Source organism: Myotis daubentonii, chromosome 7, assembly GCF_963259705.1.
Source record: "Myotis daubentonii chromosome 7, mMyoDau2.1, whole genome shotgun sequence".
Lineage (NCBI taxonomy): Eukaryota > Metazoa > Chordata > Mammalia > Chiroptera > Vespertilionidae > Myotis > Myotis daubentonii.
Window position 1 is genome coordinate 21,611,982 of NC_081846.1, and position 22,879 is coordinate 21,634,860.

The following is a 22,879-nucleotide window of genomic DNA, read 5'->3' on the forward strand; positions in this document are numbered from 1 at the left end:
CCTTGCTCTCTAAGGGCCTGGTGAAGATGAGGTGGTCCCAGAGCTCAAGAGCCCCTGACTCTCCTCTCTGAGTCCTGTGCCTGCAACCTCTCATCTTCTCCCCTCTGGTCTCACAGGACTTCTCTTTCTCAGGACCTACCCTCAGCAGGTTCATGCCTCCACCCCATCCACACCTTTCTAAATAAGCACAGTCTTAAAAGCAGAGAGATGGGAGGTCAAACCCTTTTGCCAGCTCTTATGAGCTGAATTGTCACCTTCTCTGAGCTTTTTGCTTATCTGTGAAATGAGGATGATAATGACCAGGTCATTGAGTTTATTGTAAATAAAATCCTACGCATCTGACACAGGCCTGGCACATCATAGTCAGTCAATAAATGTTCCTTCCCTCCCGATAACCCACACAAGCAGCGGACTAGACATTCTACATATATAATCACTAATATTCACATAACTTTGTCAGGAAGTCATTACTATCCCATTTTACAGACAAGGAAACTGAGGCATCAAGAGGTCAGATAACTGGCCTGGGGTCATGAAGCCCAGAGTGGAAGGCCTTGAAGGCTACTCCTCCCCCGCCATGTGCCCATGCTTTCTGTGCAGGTGAAAGGAGAATGTTTTCCTGTCTTTGTTTTCCAGCTGGTTTACCAGTGCTTTGGCCCTGCCCCTTCAGAGTCACCCACCATTGCTGCTCTTCAGGGAAAAGAGGCCTATTCACTTGTTTATTTTTGTTTCCAATCAGATGCTCTTTCGTAAAGACCAGGGAGCAGTTTGGTAACATCAGAGGAATGAGAGTCCTCAAGAGAAACATGGATGTCCATTCTCACTCACTTCCTGGGGGACGCTGACTTACAAGAAGAGGGAAGTAAACTAACCAGGCCCGGGGAGGACAGATGCCGGCATGCCTGGTTCTCAGACCCAGATCCCCGGGACGGGAAGCAGCTGCTTCCCATCTCAGTGGGAGCTGGAATGTCCGAGCATGTGCTCAAATGGAAGGGTGAGCAGAACAGAACTTCCAGGGGGCTGGGCCTTTCCAAAGGGCAGTTGGGACTGTAGGAGAGACACTCGCCTGCCCTGCCAACTGGGCAGAGAGGGTGGACAGCAGGCCCGCTGCAGGGGGTGGGCAGGTTGGCCTTGCCGACCAGGGAGTAAGAACATGGAATAGGTCATAGGGGCTGCGAAAAGGCACCCAGAGACATCATCTGTCCGAGGGGCCTGTGCTAAAGAAGGGGACACGGAGGGGTTGAGAGGGGGGTTTTCTTAGCCAGCCGCCACTGTGCCCAAGTATCCTGGCTGCTTGTCCAGTGCCCCTTCCACTGAGCCACACCTTGGGCCCAGGGCCTCCTCGGCTCCTGCCACCACTGGCTACCTGCAGGTCAGTGAGGCTCTGGACCAGCTCCAACCCATAGGAGGGGTGATTGATGATGGGAACAGAGGCCTCCAGGTCCCCTGGAGCTCATAATAAACAGTCTGCCTCTAAGTGCCAGTTACTCTCTGATTCCAGCTCACTATTAACCGTGTCTCTCAGCCAGCTGCCCCTATGACCTCTTCCAGGAGGCACAGGAGTGACTGCAGTGCCCCTGATGGCCGCTGGAGGGAGCCATAGGCCCGTGCCTGCACTGGGAAGCCATCCGCCTGCCCTAAGGCTGGAGTGGAAAACCACAGATCACAGAATCCCTCTGTCTGGATTTCCAGAATTCTCCCTGAGCTCTCCCGCCACCCACCACCCCACGCCTAGGCCTCTCCTGTTCTCCAAGGTCCCTGGGAAGGAGGCTCCCCAGTCTCCATCCATCCTCCACGAAGGACCACTGTCATCAACAGCCTGTCAACAGGTGACTCTGGTGGGTGGGGACTGAGAAGCTGCTGGGGAGACAGAAAAAGAGCAGTGATGGGAAGTGAGGGCACAACAAATGGGAAAGGAAGAGGGAAAGAGCAGCTGGTTAGGGAAGGTGGAGGCGCTACACAGGTGAGAAGGGGAACTGCCTCCTCGGCTTCCCCCTGCAGGTCCCAAACACCCACCTGTCTGATGAGGGACAGACACCCTCCCCAGGTGCCCACTCCCTGCCTGCCTGTGTACCTGCCAGCCAATCCCAGATTTGGGTTATCAGAGGCTGGGCATGAGCTCTGGAGCAGGAAGTGGAGGGAGGAAGTGGGTGAGAGGCGGTAATGTAACACCGGCACACAAAGGCTCAGGCTGCGTCTCACCTGGATTTCACCTCCTTATCTCAGTGGGGTAGAGTTCCCTGGCTTTAGTCCTCTGAAGGAGTGTCATTCAGAGGCGGCTTCTCCCTCGCAGCTGACACCTGCCGATACCCCGCAGGGACGATCAGGGTTCCGTGTCACACAGCTCCATCTGAGAGGCCACCCCAAGGGGGCTTCCGGTTTCCAGGACAAATCTATTTTCCTGGTCTCTGCCTTCCCCATCCCTGTTTCACATGGGAAAACCTAGGCCAATGTGACCCCCTGACAACAGAGGGCAGAACTCAGGGAAAGAAGTTGGGGTGGGCAGCAGTCAGGGTTTTAAAGAGCTGTCCACACATGCTGTGTCTGCACTTCCTGCTCACGCATCAAGTCGCCAACTCTACAAACATTTCAGCCAGACACTGTGCTGAGCCACTTCCTCACCCGCACTCCCACCTCACTATCATTCTTTCCCCAAAGGAAAACACCAGGATGACCTCCTCTTGGTCAAATCCCATGAGTTTCTCCCAGAGCTCATTCGACTGGATTCTAAGGGGGTGGCTGGACTGTTGACCAGCCTTTTCCTCCTTCTGGAAGATGTCGCTCAGTTGCCTGCTAAGACAGCAATCCTTCAAGATTCTCCTTCCTTTCTGAGAACTCTGTCTCCTTCCAGCACCCTCTTCCTCTCCTCCTCTCCTCCTCTCCTCCTCTCCTCCCCTCCTCCCCACACATGGATGTGCCCCTGGTCCCTTGACCCTCCTCACTCCACGATGCCTTCAGGCCATGATGAATCTGAATCCACAAAAACACAATTTTCCTGACTCCACTTACATTCTGCATCACATAAGCCTCTCCACTGAAGTAGTGAGAAACCTGAAGTTGTGCTTGGCGCTTCAGTGGTGCCAAGGCATTGAAGCAGGCCCATCTGGACCTCAAGTCTTCTGTCCCCAGAGGTCACCCCTGACATGTCCATCATCTGGTCTGCGTGGCCCTGTGATCAGGCTATTCTCTCTGCAGTTTCTGGGCCACACGTGGAACACAGGGACCTCTGCCTTGCCCCCTCCCTGTCCTCTGTGCTGAGACACAGGCCCATCCTCTCCTGTGTCTCATCACCTCTATGGAGATAATGTTGAGAAGCCCATGCAGCCAGCCACCTTGGACACAGACCCTTTCTCTTCTCCTTTCTCCAGTCCAGGGAGGACCTTGGATGGTCCTGACTTGAATCGGCTACTCGCCCCTGGACCAGCCTGCCATATAATGGGGAGGAAGGGGTCAGGTACCTTAACACACAGACACAGCCACTGGGGACCCTGCCTGTAGGTCAGGTCCTTCCCATGAAAAATGGCAACCACTGGGCTGTGCAACTATTATAGCTCCTGAACCTCATCCCCAGCCCTGACCCTTCGCTTCTAATAGCCAAGTGAACATTTCCATCCAGAAGTCCCACATCTGCTTCCCTCAACACGTCCAACTCCGACGTGTTGCTCAACCCAAGGTTTCTCAGCTCAGCGTGTTACCCATGTGCAAACAGTCCTCCCCAACTCTTCTCCTCCCATCACCCCTGTGTCTAATCGATTACTGAACTTTTCCAGACCTACTGCTGAGCACCCTCTGAGTGTAGCCCCAGAAAGCAGCACGGTGCAGGCCTCACCTCCTGCTTCTGGAGCCACAGAGGGGTTCTCCGCTCTGCTGGCTTTGGAGTGTGAATCAGAAACTAACAGTTACTCGCCATGCTCACTCTCCTCTGCTTCTTCCAGCAACAAGTCCCCGGAAGTATGGTTGAACTCATGGCTGAAGAGCACAGAAGTAACATTTTCCGGCAGCCAGTTGAGGCCATGTGATGGTTTTGGCCATTGCAATCTGAGCAGATATAATGTATACCACAATGCAAATCATGTCCTGGAAGAGAAGAGCTTGCCTTCCCTTCCTCTTTCTGGCTTTCCGTGGACTGGAATGCAGTCATGATGGCAGGAGCTGGTGCAACCATAATGAACCACATATTGGTGATGGCAGAGCATCAAAACTAAGGCACCCAGGGTTCCTGAACAACTTTATGGGAAGAGCTGTAATACAAGCTGAAGCCTTTACTCGACAGAGGAAACTTCTATCACATTTAAATGTTTGATAATTTGGGATCTCTGTTATGGAAGATGAACTAGTATCCTAAACAATAGAGAGCTAAAGCGATCTTAAGCCCATTTCTGTAGCATTTTCCAGCTATGAGATCTTGGGGAAATTAATCTTTCTAAGCTTTCGTTTCCTTAGTTAGTTGTATATCTATTTCTCAGGGTCATTTTAGAAATAGATAAATGAGATCACAATAAAACACTTAATACAACATCTAACATATACTTGGAGTTCAATGGGTACTGAAACAGACATCTTTGCCAAATGCCAGCATGATCCCATGGCCCCTCGATTAAGAACCTTCAAAAACTTCCCCTTCCCTCACAACAAACACCAACCCTCTCGCATGACCCAGGAAGCCCTCTCTCCCATCCACCCTCTCTGCCCCAACCTCCCCCACCCTGGCGTCCTTTGGCTACACTGACCTTGTTACCTCGCTCCTTCCACAAACATTGATGGGGGGGCCTCCCACATACCAGACACCATGCTGGGGCTCTAGATGCAGACCTGGGTCCTTGCTGTCAGGGACTATCGTCTAGTGAGGGAGGGAAAAAAAGATCAAATAAACAAGACATGTAGCTAACACTTACTGTTTGCCAGGTGCTGCCCCAAGCCATTTCTGCAGGTACAGACTCTCGCTTCCTACAAGAACCCGAGTTAGGTGCCACGGTTACCATCCACATTTACAAGATGTGGAAACAGAAGCAGAGCCGTCAAGCAGCGTGCCCAAGGTCACACAGCTAGTAAGATGGAGCCAAAACCTCAACCCAGGCGACCTGACACCTCAGCCTGTGCACTTAACCACTACTCCACCTGGCCTTCAAACGAAGGTCAAGTTACACCTGCCACCCAGGGGAGGCACATAGGGTCAGACACACCCTGCTCCTCCTGCCCTTGGACCTTGACACATGCTGTTTCCTCAGCCTGAAACGCTTCTTCTCCCTCCTCTGCCTAATTCACTTCTGTCCACCCTTTGAACCCTGGCGTTTGGGAAGTGTCACTTCCTAAGGGACACCTTCCTCCTCCCCCACAAGGCCCCCTAGATCCATTAACAAATTCTTGCTGCATGGCTTTTCCCCTGGGCACTTATCCCATCATAGTTCCGTACTTGCTGATTCTTTATATGTCTTCCCCACTCTCCTTTCCCCACTGCCATTAGACCTGGGTGCTGCGAGGGACACGAACACCCCACTATTGCTCAGTGCACATAGTGGGTGCTCAATATAGTATATCTGGTGAATTAACCGACTGACTGGTTGACTTACCTCAAGGTAGCCCCGAGGTCTCCACCAGCTCGAAAGCTCTATGGCTGTGAGGTTTTCTCCGTATCTGCCAGGTGGTCTCCTGCCTTCCTCAAGGACCTCTGCCCCATGTGGCCCCTGCTCCTAATGTCCCCAACCAGCCCAAGTTCCCGGAAGGAGGGTCCGTGGTGCTGCCAGGTCAATGCAGGATATGGGCCTGGGGGAGGGCAGGGGGCTGGCGACCTCATAGACGCCCCCTAGTTTCCCAGGACCCGATCCAGGAATGAGAGATTTCCCAAGTCTGGCCTGGGAGTCAGGGAGTGGAGCAGAGGCTCGGGGGAGGGCCCAGACCCGGACATCCTGTCTCGATGGCCAGAGATGATCTCTAAACCCCATAAAAGCTGGAGCCATGGAGGCGGCAGTACCATCATCCCCACGCGCTGTGGTCTGGACTCAGGAGCCAGCGAGATCAATATCATTCGGGAGGCTTTCAGCTCCCAGTTCTTTCTGCTGCCAAGTCTCCCCAGAGGCCCAGAGGCCCAAGGAAATGGTGCGGAGGAGGCAGGAGGCAAAGGAAAGGAAAGGAAGTGCGTATTCCTTGAGGGCCTGCAGCCCAGCAGTAGACCCAGGGCCGTGCTGCGTGTTCTCCATCCTCACACCAGCCCTCTGGGGGAGGCGTTATCCCATTTTACAGATGAGAACACTGGGGCCCAGAGAGAGAGAAAGCTCTCCCGAGGTTCTAGCCGAGTCAGAACCAAACCCAGCCCTGCCTGGTTCTGAGACCAATGCTCTCCCAGGCAGGACCCAGCCACACCTGCACTCTGGGCTTGGCCGGGAACAGGGGGCTCTCTGAGGCTGTGCCTGCGGCCACACCCAGGATGGAGGCTAGGGAGGGTATTCCACAGGCCTTCTCCCGGACACCTGCAGGGACGGGAGCTCACCCCTCTCAAAGCATCCCTTTCTGTTACCAGCAGCTCCTCTTGCTCTGACCTCCCTGCAGCCCTCACCTGATTGGCAGGTCTGCGGGGAGGGCAGGGCAGAGGCTCTGCCTTTCTAATAAACTCCCTGGTGATGCCACACAGACAAATGGAAAGGTCCCTTGGGTCTCCCGTACAATATGGGGTGTCAGGACCGCTCCCCTCTCTAACCTCAAGCCCTCTGCTGCAGCCCCAGACATCTCCCCTCCTCAGGGCCCCATCCTGCCGCACTGCTTAGTCCCCTCAAAGCCAGGCTAGATCAGCCTAGCTCCCAGGCCATACCCTATGTCTCATCTCTCTCTCAGGCCCTGCACCAGGCCCAGCCACAGGATCCTCATCACTCCACAGCTGGGGAGCATCGGAGGGTGACCTCCCCATCACACACCAGGAGCCGTCCACGCCCCGGAAGGCAGCCCCACTGCCCTGCGCCCTGATCACCCTGTCTGAGTTTAGTCTCCTGCCCGACCCTCACGCATCATCAGTCTTTCCTTCCCTTCTGAAGCAAACCCTGAGAGCCCAGGAGGAGGCGAGAGCTAGCCAGCTTGCCTGGGGTCACAGCCTGGCTCTGCCGCTCACTCACCAGCTTTGTGGTACTGAGCAATCTCTGAGCCTCTTTGAACCCCTTTTCTCTCTCTGTAAAATGAGGACAAGGACAGCCCTTATCTCACCGGGTTTGTGTGCATGAGAAAACACACATGCTCAGCGAGGTCTGCCAATGCAAGCTGTCGCCAGTAGTGACAAGCACCAGCTGTGCCCATTAGAAGCAGTGTGACCTCTCACAGCCTCGGTTTCCTTATCTGTCACTTGGGTCTAATGCCACCTGCCTCACGGGTGCATGGGGAAGATGAGACCTGACAATGGCTAGCACATAGTAGGTCTGGAATACACAGTCCTCCTCCACCACAGGCAGCGGCCGGGCTTCTTTGTCTTTGTATCCCCCACAGGAGTTCTCTGAGGACAGTCTGAGGGCCAGGGGGGCACAGGGATGCTTTTAGGGGTTGTGTGAGGTCAAACCTACTTCCTTAGTAATACTAAGCTCTCATCTTTTTCACTCCGAGAGGCACGTGTGTGGCATCACAACAAAGGGAACCCAGGAGCCCGTAGAAGAACCTGCTGCCTTCTGAGAAGCCAGGCGTGAGAGAGCTTTGGAAAACGAAAAACAGTGTTACTCTTTACCCCAATCTTTTTTAGATAACATCACTTTTCATAAAATTTCTATTTATGTTCAGATGTAGTCAGTTGAATGTTGCTATGGAAGGGAATTGGTAGACATTTTTTAAAGGTTCTCAGTTTTCACTTAGAGCATGGTAAGTATGGAAAGGTAGGACCCATATGGACAGAAGCTCTTTGGGGTCCTCAATGACTTTTTAGTGTAAAACTGAGACCAAGCAGTGGGAGAAGCTGCCCTGTGCTCACTGTGCTGGCCCACAGGGGTCTCGGCACCCATGTGCTCGAATCAGCCCTGAGCCACCTCCCCGCTGCACTGTCAGCTCGAAGGGGAGCTGGAGCTGCCAAGTGAGCATGTGCGATCTCCCAGGGCACCCTGCCCTGCGCTGGGCAGGCCTCGGTAGGTACCACCCCAAACTTGCTGAATGGCAAAAAATTTACCCAGGACCACCGGGCTGGAACTTGCCTACGAACTGAGCCGAGTCAGAGCCGAGGGATGGAGACACATTCCTGGTGCCACTGTTCGAGCCCCTGGGTCCAGCCGTGCTTGCTTCTTGGTCACAGGGGCCAGTACATTCCTTTTTTATTTTCGTAAGCCAATTTGAGTTGAGTTTCTCTTCCAGAAGAAAGGATCCAGATGAAAACTCACAGTCATCAGAACCAAGGCCTGGAGGTGGGAAGCGCTGGGAGGACCAGGGGAGTGGTCCGGGGGAGGCAGCCCTGGAGCCACAGCCAGAGCAGGGGGGAGGCCGTGTTTTGCCCACCAGAGACCTGGCAGACCCCTTTCCAAACAACACAGCTAGACAACAGCCCAGGTTTTCTTTCACGTTATCATTTATAAAGCCATACAATGGATCGCAAGGAAACAAAGCCGCCGACAGGAGCAGGCAGCCTCGGTGTACAACACATTCATGTCCAGGGTAAGTAGCATATCAGGGTTTATACAAGGCAGCCGAGGCTATAGGCACAATGATACAAAATAGAAAGTATATTTCCATCTATATAAATACACAGTCAGGGCACGGGAGGAGGGCGGGTTATTCTGGTTTTCCTGCAGAGGGAAGGCCTGGAAGGCAGGGGAGGTGGGGTAGGGGTGGGGGTGAGGAACTCCTTACATTTGTTTTGAATGACACATCAGAGGGAGGGGAGAAACAGGGAGACGCATGCAGACACTGATGTGCTCCGCACACACACACACACCCAGCACGGACACAGGAGAGTCTCAACTGCTTAACACTGATTAGAAACCCAACTTGGGACATCCCTCTACAACTGCCTCACCGCTGGGAAGAGCCAGGCGTGGGAAATAAGGACAGGTCCTCCAACATTTGGGTCATCTGAGGGCCGCAGAGCCCACCCCATCGCCAACACTGAGATTCCACCCGTCAGGGCCCTACCGGCCTCGCCTCCTGATTCCTTCCGCCCGATGATACTGAACTTGACATCCTCCTATTGCCCACCTCCTCCAACCCAACCCTGAAGATCCCTAGAGAGATGCGCAAACTACGCACACACATACACCCGCACTTGCACGCACGCGCACACACGTCCTGTGTTACCACTGCCAGGGGACTCTGGTCTCAAGATTCCGGGGCCTGGCCCTGAGTGAAGAGTGGCTCCAGGGCCCGGCCTCTGACCTCTCCAAGGACCCCGAGTGTGGGGAGACGCAGGGGCAGAGGCTGCCCTTGGACTCGGGCATTGGCCCCCTTGATCTCCCCAGCTTCTGAAGCTGGGAACAAAGGGAGGAGACCCCGGGGCAGGGTGGCGGTGCACTTCAGGGCATAGGTGTTGTCCCACCTGTGAGGAGTCTGCCCATCTCTGCTCATGCCCATCTGAGGGAGGAGAACGCCCCACTCATCTCCCTCCTGGGAGCCCCTTCATGGAAGGGCCACACTCGTTCAGCCAGCTGCCTCCTCTTCTGGTGGCACAGCCACCAAGCCCATCACCCTGTCCTGCCAGCTTCTGACACACCCAGGGACTCCCCAAAGCCCAGTGCAGGAGGGATCCTGGCTGTCCACGAGCTCGGAGCAGCTGCAGGAAAGGCTGCCATGAGGACCAGGTCAAGGCCTTTCCCAAACCCGGGACAAACACTGGCTAGACAAGGGAGCCAGAACACATGACCTCAGGGGAGGGGGTGCCAGTCACCTTGGAGGCTGATCAAACAGCTCACTTCCTCTCTATTTCCCCTCTGGGGTCTGCTCTCCATTGTTCCCATTCCCGATCCTCCCCTCTCCTTCCACCTGGGAAGAGCCACGTGGAGGCACTGGGCCTGCCTCCCTGCCTCCCTCAGAGGCCGGGCTGGACAACAGCCAGAAGCAGGCGGGGCCTGGGGCCCAGCTGAGCCCGCCTGGGGCTGTGTGGCTGAGTCACACGCTGACCATGCCTTCCCGGACCCGCCCCACCCCACGTCCCAGCCTACTTTCAAGACCAGACAGCACTCTCCTGGCTGACAAATGGGTTCAACACTAAACAACAGCAAATATGTCGAGGGAGGGGGAGGAGAGAAAAGGATAAACATTTACACGATAATAACAATAATTATTAAAAGTGCTTTCTTTTAAAGGACATCTTTGGCAAGAATATACTGCAGTGCTGCGGTGTGTGTGTGTGTGTGTGTGTGTGTGTGTGTGTGCACTTGTGCGCATGGGTGCACGGGCCCAACCTGTGAGATGGGAGGACTACAGTGTCTTCCCAGCCAGTGTCTGACCCAAAGGGGGGACCTCGTGGAGACTGAGGTGCCTTCCCCATTCCTCTGGAAAAGCCAAACTCTAGGAAACCAGCTCCCTCCAGAGTGACCCAGAGAGGGAGAGAATCAGCTCCCCAGCACCCCTAGGTCCTGCTTGTGGGGTCACCCTCAGCTCAGGCCCGGGAGGTGGGCTGCGGTGGGCGGTGGGCAAGCATGTGAGAAGGCTGACCCTGGGCCCGGGTCTGCCCGATGGTCTAACCCTCCGCTGGCCTCAAGGTGGAGAGGACGTCCAGACCAGGAGGACAGGCCCGGGCTGTCCAGTGGGAGGTTAGATATTGACAAAGGAAGGGGTGGAATCTCTCCTCTGGAAGAGAGAGGGGGAGGTGGGGGAGGGGGAGAGGGAACCCCAGGATCTGGCTTGAATGCCTCAGAAGGAAGAGCACTTTGGAAGAACCTTAGTCACCAATCACAAGGTTTCAATCTTTGGGAAGCGGGGGGCTGCTCCCCGTCTTCATTAGACACTCTCCTTTCTAACTCCCTGAAACAGTATGTCCACACAGATACAGCTTCTTGGAGGAGAAAAAATACAAAAGACGCACACACTCCCCATGCCCACCACACTCACCCATGTCCCCCGCTGGCTCACACACCCGCTCCAGCCCTGGTGAGGGGGCTCCTCTCGGGACCTGATGGCCGAGGCCTAGGATTGCCAGAAAAGAGGGGGCCAAAGGAGATGGAACACGTGCACCCCTCCCTGCTGAGCCCCCGACAAAGTCTAGGGACGGCCAAGGCCAGGGCAAGGAGACCCCTGATTGCTCCAAGGATAAAGGCCCCTACATTTCAGGCTTCCCTTATATATAGAAAGAGGGATAGGAATTGGATTTGCCCAGGGAGGCAATAAAGCAATATGGGAAAACAATAAATACCTCTTGTCAATTTACCTATTCTTTTTTTAACCTTTTCTTATATTTTATTAGCTTACAGATTCTGTCAGTATGTCTCACATATATATTATATATATTTATATATCAGTACAATGCCTCTCTCCAAGGGACCCCCAGAGGCTTAAGAAGCCCCTCGAGAATGGAGTCCTGGTGACTTTTCCATTCCAGCTGAGATTACTTGGGTGGAGGTCAGGGGGTTCCCAATTGCCCAGGCAGATTCTAGGCCCTCTGCTCCCGGGCAGCTTGTTTCTGCTGGGGAAACCAAGGCAGAAGTGGGAACAGCAAGGCTTTGGTATTGTACATAGGCCATGTGGTATATAGGCAGCAGCCCAGAGCACTGCTGAGTCACCTGGACAGCCCAGCAAAAGTCAGGCCCCAAACCCTGGCAGAGGGGAGGACAGGACCCCAGGCATCCCCTGGGCCTTGCTGAGCAGGGCTCTTGGAAGCAGGTTCCCCAGGATGAGCCCAACAGGGGGACCTGCAGGACAGAACAGAGCTGGGCAGATCAGAAGGCTCGATCCCAGCACCCAAGAAGACATCATGCAGATAAGCCAGTTTGAGATAAGGCTGGTGTGGTCTTGGCAGCCAAGAATGGGCTGAGGGCTGAGGGCTGAGAGCTGGGGGGAGTGGCCTGCCCACCTTGCCACACAACTCGGGGAAGATGCTGGAGGTCAAAGCCACTGTGGCTGATGGGTCTCTTCCCCAAGGCTGTGGAAATGCACATCTCCATCTCCTCCAACCAATGGTCCCACCACTCCTGCCGGGGTCTTTGCCAAGGAGAAGGCGCTGGCGGCACGCGGGGCCACTAGAGCACAGGTGCGGGGGGGACCAAGTCAGAGCCTGTTACCCATATTTCTGGGTGCTCCTGGGGAAGAAGGCTGGCGTCCCCTCCCTGATGCTGGGTCACCCCAACTCTGACCTCTGGACAGTATGCACATGTGTGCAAATGTGGAACATGGACAAGTACACCTGTTTACAATTCTAGCCGAGAGTCGAATGTAAATCTGAGTGTGAGGATGTGGGAGCAGATATATACACAACCCCGCATACATTCCCACGCAAACTGTACATCGGAGGCAGAGCAGAGAGGCCTTAGGTATCTCGGGTCTGAGGTACTTTCAAAGCAAAAGTTCTGCCACGTGATGTCCCATGCTGACTCCTTTTGGTTTGACAATGCACCCTAGTGGGGGCCAGAAAAAGATTCTCTTGACTTGACTTCTCCTTGCAAAGCAGTTGGGCTATGGAGACACTTTCCCATTTCCCCCCAAAATACGGGTCCCCAAGGAGGCCAGCTTTGCCTCCTGTGAGGGTGAGAGGGAGTTAGGTGGACCTGCTTCGTTTTGGAGACTTTGGGGGTTGCGCAGTAGCCATCTACCCAAGGGAATCCGAGTTATCCTCCTCCATCCTTTTCTTTCTTTCTCTCCCTCTCTCCCCCGCCCCTCCGCAATTCACTTCCCTCTCCCCATGTCACACTTTCTTCTCTCTTTCTCCAAAATTGGCCCAAAGTCCTCCTTCTGGATTCAGAGATGGTCAGGATTCATGGGTCCCCTCCCCACATGCCCCATCCCCACTGCCCTGGCCCGGGGCATGGGGAGAGTTCATCTCTTCTGGCCGGCACTCAGCATGACCTTGGAGACGAAGTTGACAATGGCGGAGGCAGGCTGGTTGGGATCAAGCTCAGCGAAGAGGTGGCAGGCGTTGTCCGTGGTGCTGCCCTGCTTCCGGGCCACAAAGCCGAAGAGCCTGCAGGGGCAGGAGAGGGGTGACAAGTGTGTGGGGAGGGCAGGAGCGGCCAGGCCTTGGAGAGGTGCCCAAGTGAGCAAGCTTATCTTCAGGCTGACCTCTCCCCGCATCTGTCCACATCTCCTGAGCACAGGGATTAGGGTGGGGGAGACCAAAAGAGAACCCTCTCTCTCTTCCACTGACAAGACAGTCAAGTGACAAAAAATGACAGTGGCACTGGTTTCAGGGGAGGCACAGAAATTCCCCTTTTGCGGTGGGGTGGAGGAGGAGGAGGGAGGAGGAGCTGCAGGCAAGTGACAAGACTGGACAGAGAGGTGGAAACGAGACCAAAAATAAAATGGGGACATTCCTAGCTGAGCTTCTCTCAGTCCATCTCAGCCCCGCCCCTACCCACCTGATCTTACACACCACACAAACGCAAATGAATAAAATGCCGCCTGCCCCTCAAAGGGCTGGGCCTCCTCAGACACCTGGAGACGGTCAGGGAGACAAAAGGACAAGGGTCACGACCCTCCCCCCCACCACACACGCATTTCTCTTGGGAGGAGAGGGAGAGAGACCCCACACCTGTTCCCCAGCCCCCACTCCCTGCACCAAGGCTGGAGTGAGCTGGCATTCTCTCTGTAAAACGGAGTTAAAAATATGAGAGCAGAGAACAGAATGTGAGCTCAGGTCCCCTCCTAGCCAGCGTGTTGCTAATTAGAGTGAGATGGGGCAATCGGGACAGCTGGGGATTCCGATGGAAACCCCTCTCCCTGGGGCTGGACCACAACAGCCAAAATTAGAAAAGTTAGGTCGGGCTTGCAGCCGTGCACATGCATGTGTGTACACACCCTGGGCTTCCTACAGCTGTTTCAGGGCCTGGGAATCACTGAGCCAGAGGTCTCGGCAATGGTCTAAGTAGTGGAAAAGCCTGGGGCCACAACCTACCCCTGAATCCCCTTTCCAAGCTTGCTGGGCTCCTTGGTGCAGTGGAGGGCACTCAGGGCACCAGGGGGAGAGGCTCTGAGCTGTGGGCATGAAGGCACACCAACCCTGGCGGCCAGGTTCTGCCATGGTGGAGAGTCTGCCAACCTCATAGCCTAAACACCACCTGCCTCCCTCCCTTGATGTTTACGTCAGCTCCACGGCTCCCAGGGCCAGCTCAACAATAGCCAATTCCTTTCTCTGCTTAGAGTAAGACCTTCCTTACTTCAGGGCTTCAGGCATCCGTGTGCCTCACCCTAGTCCAGTGGTCAGCAAACTGCGGCTCGCAAGCCACATGCGGCTTTTTGGCCCCTTGAGTGTGGCTCTTCCACAAAATACCGACTTCTACGCATGGGCCACAAAGTTTCAATCACACTGTACATGTGCGCCCGCACGTGGTATTTTGTGGAAGAGCCACATTCAAGGGGCCAAAGAGACGCATGTGGCTCGTGAGCCGCAGTTTGCCGACCACTGCCCTAGTCCCATCCCCAGTCGGGTCCCTGAGCCAGTGGCCGGCCAGCAAAGCCAGGCCAGCAGGAAGCTCAGTGCAAAACCAGTTCCTGAATGAGGAGAATGAGTTACAGGCCTGGCCCAGCCCACTCCTGTCCCTGACCCATCTCCCCACACAGAGCCCAGTGGTCAGTGAGCAGGGGCTTCCTCAAATACAAAGCTCTGGCTTCCTGGTTGGTGGCAGGGACATGGAGACCTGAATGACCCCTGTGAGCCCAGGAGAAGGCTGAGGCAAGTGTGGGGCAAGCTTTGAGATGGCTGGACCCCTGGGTCTTCCTTCCACTGGGCTGCTAATTCTTCCTGTGACCTGGGGCACACTGAGGTCCCCTTCATCCCACACAGCCCCGCTGCTGATCATGCTAACTGCAGGTCAGTTCCATTCTTTCTTGACTGAGGTGGCCTCACTGCGACTCCTCCTCACTCTCCTCCTGCTGCCTCATCCGTCCTCTCATTTCTTCATTAGACAAATATTCACCAGCCCTTCCCATGCGACAGACAACCCTGCCCTCAGGAAGCTTGCACTCTGGTGGCCATGCCTCCCTGTCCCCTCGAAATGGTCTCTGTCCCACCCCCACACCCATTACTACCTATTCCAATTGTGCCTGTCTTTTAAGACCCATTTTTTTTTTATGTAAGTTCTTCCCTCAAACCACCCTGAATCTCCCCCTGCCTAGAATCTATCCCATGCACTCTCCTCGGTGACATCCGCAGACACGATGAGCTGCACCCTGTTGGCATGTTGCATACAGCAGTGGTTTTAATTTTTTAACAGAGAAACTTTTCTTTTTCTAAAACAATCTTATATGAAGTCCCAATATAGAAAAGTGACAGCAGTGTTTATGGCTATAAATGTATCAATCCAACAGCACACCATTACAAACTCAATCAGTAGAAACGTGAGCTCATGTTTGCATGAGCCCAGCAGAGTAAAGTGTGGAATTACAGACCACAATGGCAATCTGTGTCAGCTTCAGTAGCCAGGTTATTCCCACACTTTGCCTGGGTTTTGTGATATAGAGAAAACCCTGACTCATACTTATACATAACTGCACATTATAACAAGGTTTTTCCTCCCCTCCTAAGAGCTCAGTTACAACCTGAGGATTGTAGGGTTCGTGGAACACAGTTTGAAAACCACTATAGCATGTTAACATTTATACATGTGTCCTAACCACTGTGCCAATGGCGGGCCTCCTGGAGTCAGAGTCAGCCTTCTGATCAGTCTGAATCCTCCCAGGGCCAAGTTCCTCTGAGGCACTTAGGAAATGCTGAATGGATGGAGGCATCAACCAAAAAGTCCCAGGGTCATTCCAGAATTCAGACCTTCTGGGCTCTCATGTTCTGATGAAGTCTAGCCCAGCCAAACAGAAGTCCACCCAAAGAGTGGAATGGGAATTAAGGAGGCCAGGATTGGGGAAGAAACGATCATTTAAACAACCCTGCCCTGCTGTCATCGCCTCATTAAACTCTCGGCTTCCTGTCCAATTCCTCAGATCCCTACTGGCCTAGTCCTGGGAGAGGGAAGGTGACAAGACTGGAGGCAGAAGGCAAAAGACCTGGCTGCCTGGTCCAAAGCTGAGTGACCCTCGCTGCCCTTTGCCTCCAACTAGTCTTGGATTCTCAACCTGCCCCTGCTCTCTCCACCCCCAAAGAGACCAGCCAGCCAGGATCGGGGAGAAGTCACACTTACTTAGCAGGGGCACCTCCCTCCGTCTTCATCCACCTGTGGAGAGAAAGATGGTACAGCCGTAATCCACTACACCTTCTCCCCGGAGCTCAACCCCATGCAAGTCCAGACCTTCTGGGGGAAGGCAGAGGAGCCCCGCTATGGGTTGGGGGTCATTCAGATAAAGAGAACCGTGGCCTGTCTCTCAAGGGCTCTCTCCCCGGTGTGGAGAGGAGAAGCAGATTCAGGGTCAGGGACAAGACAGAGGGGGCAAAAGTAGGTATTTGAGTCCCTGGAAGGGTCTCCAAATTTGTCGTGGGAAAAACTCAAAAAGATGCCCAGCACAATTACTTTCACTCTCACAGACACAGGCCGATCTTCAAGCTGAACCTAAAATGCACACACACACACACACGCATATGTTCACCTGCACACACACGTGCTCACACAGAGACTTCAGTGTTCTAGAGCTGGCTGGGGGAGAAGGTGTCTACATGAGACTCACTTTCTCTCCTGTGGATCCAGGTCACAGAAGGTGACGGTGTTGAGAGGGTAGTGTCGTCTGAAGAAGAGCCTGTGGTACAGACATCAGATAGACAAAGAGTGAGTGTTGAAGTGACAGGTCAGGCCACCTTCCCATCATCTGTGGCTGCTGTAGGTCAACACAGCCTCTCCCTTATGACCAAGATAACCTGGGCTGCTCACACTGGGGACATAAGCAATGCATGGAGACAGATAGATAGGGAACAGATAGATGTTCCCAGAGAAACATCTCTCAAATGCTACAGGTTAGGAAAAGGAGAAAGAAACTGGCATTGAGGGATGAGAAATGGGGGTACCTTGGAGGAGGAAGGATGGGGTGGGGGGACATGTTAGAGAAAGCGTGAGAGGAAGGGCTCTGTTCTAGAAAGCAGGTATTTTTGTCAGTTGCATTTGCAGCTATATACCCAAGGCAGGCATATTTGTAGAAAGATGGAAAATGGGTGGATAGATAGGAAGATAGATGGAGGCATAAATGAGTGAAGGAATAAATGGAGGAGTATAGATGGGGAATGAATGGATGCAGAGATGGATGGATCAACTGGTGAGTGGGTAAGCAAGGGGATGGATGGATGGATGGATGGATGGATGGATGGATGGATGGATGGACGGGTGGCCGGATAGACAGAGGATGGATGGGAGATAGATGGGTACAAGGCATGAGTCAACTGGTAAGTAGGTGGGTAAATGGAAGGATAGATGGGTCACAGGAGGAGAGCCTAACACAGAAGTGGGCAGAAGAGTCTTACTTTCTCTGGTTGTCAGTCAGTGTAATTCCCTGGGCAGACACTTTGAAGTGAACGATGGTGGCAGCTGGCGTGGGGTCAGCAGCCAGTGTCTCGGAAGTGGCTTTGGAGATGGCCTGTGGCCCAGTGAGCGACTCCATGTCCACGGAGTTGACGAAGAGCACGTTGCAGGCTGGAAGAAACCCACCCAAGGAGGCGTCATGGGGGCTGGAGTGGGTGGGGATGACCCCCAGGTCCTCTCTTCAGGCCAATCTCAAGCCAAAGCACCTGAGCCCAGAAATGTGCTGTGCCCACCCAGAGACATTTGGGTCTGGGAGTGATGTCCAGACTGCACCTGCAGGAGGGGACAGGGCAGAAAGGAGGAAAGGCCTGGGCAGGGTCTGGCCACTCACCTGCTCCTTGCTTTAGCAGGTCGGTGGTTGAGTTGGCAGGGCCCGAGCTATCTTTCGAGTCATCTGTGGGATCTGAGACAAAGATTTCATTCAGCCAGTAATTAAAATTCTAGACCTGGAAAGGCTCCCCAGTCTGGATGGGCCTACAGTGAGCTCTACAAATGCTTTGTGCAATGGATACTGCTTTTCATATCAGAAACTGGCAGCCGGTACGTGTGTGTCCAGTTGGAATGGTCAATAACTGCTCACTGGTTGAGAGCTCTAGATTCCAACAGAGCTGGGTTGAGACTCTCAGCCCAGGACCTGCTAAGTATCTATAAAGTGGAAATGATGGTGATAGAAGTGCTTCGGTGGGTTTTTTAAATGCTCCATGTACAGTGTTAGCCCAGTGCTAGGCATAAAGCATGACTTCAAGTGGCAGTTGGTGGTGGTGTTCTTTTGTATTGATGTCTGTGTAGATCGATAAATGCCCTCACTCATTAAACACTTAAATAGCACAATTATAATTTCAATATTAAAAAGCATCAAGTACCATTTACACCAGTGTTTTTCAGACTTTGCTGTGCAGACTTGTTAAAACCAGAGAACCTGATTAGGTGGGACTTGAGAATAGTTGCATTTTAAACAAGGTCCCGGGGGTGCTGAGGCTGCCGGCCTGGGGATCAGGCTTGGAGAACTACTAGTTTATACAATGTCACTATCAGTTTGATCATTGCTGAATTACTTTGGTAAATTCTGTAGAAATATCATTTAATTAGTGTCTAACTGTCATGGTTAATAATGCTATTTAAGTTGCATTTGAACTTTTAAGCTAATAATGCTGGTCAATTATCATTAATAATTCAATGAATCGAATTGGATACATAGAGACTATCAAACAATATTGGAGGTTTTCTGTGTGGGCAAAAACCTCAGGTGCTCCTCAGGAGAGGAGAGAGTCCCAGGGGCACTTCTGAATGTCCTATTATTGGACAGAGGGAGAAGGCACCTCGGCTCCCAGTTTGCAGCCCTCAAGTTCAGGGCCAAGCACATTCCCCTCCTGTGGGCGCTGGGAATAGAAGCCTGTGCTATAATAGAAGCTTCAATTTGAAGAGCTTGGGGTCCACCTGCCATCCTTCACGGGTGGGACACCCCTGAGAGAAGCTGAAATCTCCTTTGCTGGCCCCGGGTCTCGCTCAGATTCTTATCCTCTGTGTCCTGAGGCTATCGGGTTCCAATCAAACATCCCACAATCAAAAGTGGGCTCGCTCTTTCCTATCAGCTCAGTGTTGCCTCAGTCAGGGGACATCCTGTCAGCCACACAGACTAGAAAACTCTAGGGATATCTGACCATCCCCTTTCCTTCCCATGCAGAGCCCAGCCACCTCTCCTCCAGAGGTCCCTCCAGAGTGCTGTCTCCTGTCCGTTCAGGCCAACCTCCCACCCCGGGTGCCCCATGACCTAAATCTGCCTCCCCTCCCCTCCCCACCGACGCGCATCTCACCCTCTGGACAAGGTCCTCCCCACGACTGTCTCCTGGGATGAGGCTTATTCTGATAATTCATTTGAATTTCTTTAAGCCTCTAGAGAATTTTTTAGAACAATCTGGCAAGTCAATTATGTACATTCCTGAAGTTAAGCTTTTTAATAAATGTTTCTTTTTTTCTTTTAATAAAAAAAAAGAGGTGGTTTCAAGTTTCCCCAGATGGCAAAATGACCCATGTCCTCCAAGCCTGGCCCAAGCTCTGGCGTTCTGGCAGGGGCGAGAAAAGAAGGAGACCAGTTCAAGGGTGAGCTGGGAGACGGAGGAGTGTCAGGTTCCTACCTCGGTTTGGAATGACCAGCTTACAGGGCAGGGCCAGCGGGATGATGGAGTGCTGGTAGACCAGGGCAGAGAGAGATCCTGCGGGGAGGGAGATGGCATGTCAGAGCAGCTTTGCTGGAAGTGGGCCGGAACACCGAGGGAGCCCACCACACTGCCATGATCAGCTTCTTCATTACCCTCCCACATCCCACCAACAAAACTGAAAATCCACTCCCTCTTAGTTAGCGAAACCCAAGGGAGAATATTCCAACGGCTCACCCTAGCAGTCATAGGTTACTTAACAGCTTTCCTTTAGAGAAAGTTACTCCCAACATCTCTCCCAAGCCCCCCATCTGCCGGGGCCCCTCTCAGGACAGTGCAGCAGAGGACTCAGAGAATCGTGGGATCAAATCCCAGCTCAGTCACTTACTAGCTGTGTTCTTGCATAAGCCTAACTTCTATGAACCTCCATGTCCTCATATGTAAAACTAGAGGCCTGATGCACAAAATTTGTGCAAGGGGCTCAGCCCTCGCAGCCGTGGCCCTCACAGCCCCAGCTTCATCTGGAAGGTCGTCCGAAAGGATGTCTGGTCTAATTAGCATATTACACTTTTATTATTATAGATGGGACAATGGCACCTACCATGCAGGATTGTCACGAGACCAGAAGTAACAGAAGGGACCTAGACAGTGACTTTCACATAGTAGGTGGTCAATAAAGGAAACTGTTGTTATAGCTATTATTCAAATTACAATGATAACAAGTCTCAGTGGGGTAGGACATCTATCAAGAGGAATCTGGCAGAGTGAAGGGACTGGAGGACAGAGGAAGGGAAACCACTGTCCATTTCTCTGCTGTGTCTAGGACAAGGGGGGCGGGCAGAACCAAGGTGGGGGGCAGGGGGCTGGGGCAGGCCTAAGGCTCTCTGCAAGCCAACTGGGGAGACAGAAGTCGGGGAAATCTCACCAAAGTTTGGCTCGTTGGGGCAGCCCTTGAGCTTGACTCCTCGGGGGCCGGTCTCTATCAGGAAATGTCTCACCAGCTCATGGGTCATGTCCCCTAGGATAAAAAGGAAGAAATGAGGACCAGTCACTTCTCATGGTCCCTCCCACCACCTCCCACCACCAATTTCTGACTTCTCTAGTGTGCAGGGCTTTGACGGGAGAACCCTGGAATGGAGGGACTGCCTCTCCTTTCCTCCCCCTCAAGGAAACGCAATCACAGAGACCCAACAATCTGGCTTCCCTGTTCTCTGACCCCAGTCACCAAGCCCAAGACTCACTCTGCTGAAGAGGGTTTAGCAGGGACCAGCTCCCATGAGAATTGGAAACCTGCCCAGCCCCCAGGTCCCTCTGGCTTTGAAGAGACCGTATGGATCACCTAGTCCTGAGGCCCAGTTAGAGAAGACAGTGTTACCTTTCTTATTCTGCTGCATGATGGTCGGAGGGGGAGAAGACACCTTCATGGCCAGCCCATAGGCTCCTCGGAAAGAGTGGCTGTCACGGATGATGAAGGCCCCGGGCTCCTGGTCCTTCAGTAGAGCGATGGCTGGGTCGGGAAGGGATGGGAGAGAAGAGGAAATAAGAAATTGATGGCACTGGCTTTCGTTAAGTCTCATCAGGCCTCTGGAACCTCATTCTCTCTTAAGTGAGAGGAAATTCTTTAAAGTGAGAATTCAAACATTCTTAAGGATCTTTCTATACTGGAGTTGGCAAACTTTTTCTGTAAACAGCCAGATGTAAATGTTTCAGGCTTTGCAGGCCATGCAGTCTCTACTGCAACTGCTCGACTCTGCCACTGCCACACAAAAGCAGACACAGACAGGATATAAATGAATGGATGTGGTTGTGTTCAATAACACTATAGTTACCAAGCAGACAGCAGTCCGGATTTGACCCGGGGGCCGCGTCACCAACACCGTGTCCTATGTCCACACAGACTTTCCCTTGGGGACTGAGGTGGGCCTCATCTCCACCCCTATAGTCCCAACTTTATTTTTCTGTAAAATATACAAAAATCTCCCATATCATGCAGATGGAGAGCTAACATTTCGTACTATCTTGGCCAGCCTTTTACTTTGCCCAGAAACCAAGACTTTGCTCATTTTAAGGATCCTTCAACGAGGTGCTTACAATCACTGCTCTGCTTCCCCACACATCACCATAGCGACTACTCTTCCTGTCTGACCTTGATCCCAGCCCCCTCTCTATGACCACCACCTACTGCAAAGAGGAAGGAGTCTACTTAAATTTCTTGCCCAGGGGAAGCCCGGGGAGCAGCAGCCAGCTGTGACCTTGGATGGACCCCAGAACCCCCCAGCACTCACCCTGTTCTCTGGAGATCTCGGGTTTGTACCAATACTTGGAAGTGTCCTGGACAAATTTCACTTTAGCCCTGGTCTCTGGGCTGTTGTCTAAAGGAGAAAAAAAAGGGATATGGGTTAAACTGTGCCCCCCCCAAAAAAGACGTGTGGGGGTCCTAATCACGATACCTGTGAATGTGACCTTATTTGGAAATAAGGTCTTTGCATATGTAATCAAATTAAAATGAGGTCATACAGGATTAGAATGGTCCCCAATCCAATATGACTGGTGTCCTCATAAGAAGAAGAGACAGAGACACGAGGGGAGAGCACCATGTGAACGTGGGGGCAGATTGGAGAGATGCATCTACAGCCAAGGGACACAAAGCACTGCCGGCAACGAGCAGCCAGGAGAAAGGCCTGGAGCAGACACTCCTCCCTCAGAGCCTCCAGAAGGAGCCAACCCTGCCAACACCTTGATTTTGGACTTTTGGCCTCCACTACTGTGAAAGAAAAAATTCTGTGTCTTCAGCATAAAGTCTGTGGCACTTTGTTATGCTGCCCTAAGAAAGTCAGTCACTTCAAACATCAGAGTATTGCTCAAGGGCCCTGAGCAGCTTTGGCATCCTCTCCGTCCACCACCACCCACCGTGTGCCACAGAGCTGCCCTCCTATTGTCTACCTACCGCCAGCCACCGTGTACCACAGAGCTGCTCTCCTGTTGTCTACCTACCGCCAACTACCAAGTGCCACAGAGCTGCTCTCCTGTTGTCTACCTACCGCCAACCACCGTGTGCCACAGAGCTGCCCTCCTGTTGTCTACCTACCGCCAACCACCGTGTGCCACAGAGCTGCCCTCCTATTGTCTACCTACCGCCAGCCACCGTGTACCACAGAGCTGCTCTCCTGT

General features: G+C 53.2%; 1 protein-coding gene across 16 annotated transcripts in view; it reads right to left on the minus strand.

The window, feature by feature from the left end:
- Window positions 1-1,495: 1,495 nt before the first annotated feature.
- Window positions 1,496-22,879, minus strand: part of TNS1 (tensin 1) — a 231,643-nt gene continuing 210,259 nt past the window's right edge. For all 16 annotated transcript variants that reach the window (XM_059703093.1, XM_059703097.1, XM_059703094.1 and 13 more), the window contains 9 exons: window positions 21,994-22,080; window positions 21,084-21,215; window positions 20,634-20,726; window positions 19,688-19,765; window positions 17,884-17,955; window positions 17,495-17,663; window positions 16,711-16,779; window positions 16,230-16,262; window positions 1,496-13,063 (listed from right to left, as the gene is read on the minus strand). In XM_059703093.1, the coding sequence (XP_059559076.1) occupies window positions 12,919-13,063; window positions 16,230-16,262; window positions 16,711-16,779; window positions 17,495-17,663; window positions 17,884-17,955; window positions 19,688-19,765; window positions 20,634-20,726; window positions 21,084-21,215; window positions 21,994-22,080 (878 nt within the window). In that variant the 3' untranslated portion in view covers window positions 1,496-12,918. The remainder of the gene's footprint in view (window positions 13,064-16,229; window positions 16,263-16,710; window positions 16,780-17,494; window positions 17,664-17,883; window positions 17,956-19,687; window positions 19,766-20,633; window positions 20,727-21,083; window positions 21,216-21,993; window positions 22,081-22,879) is intronic.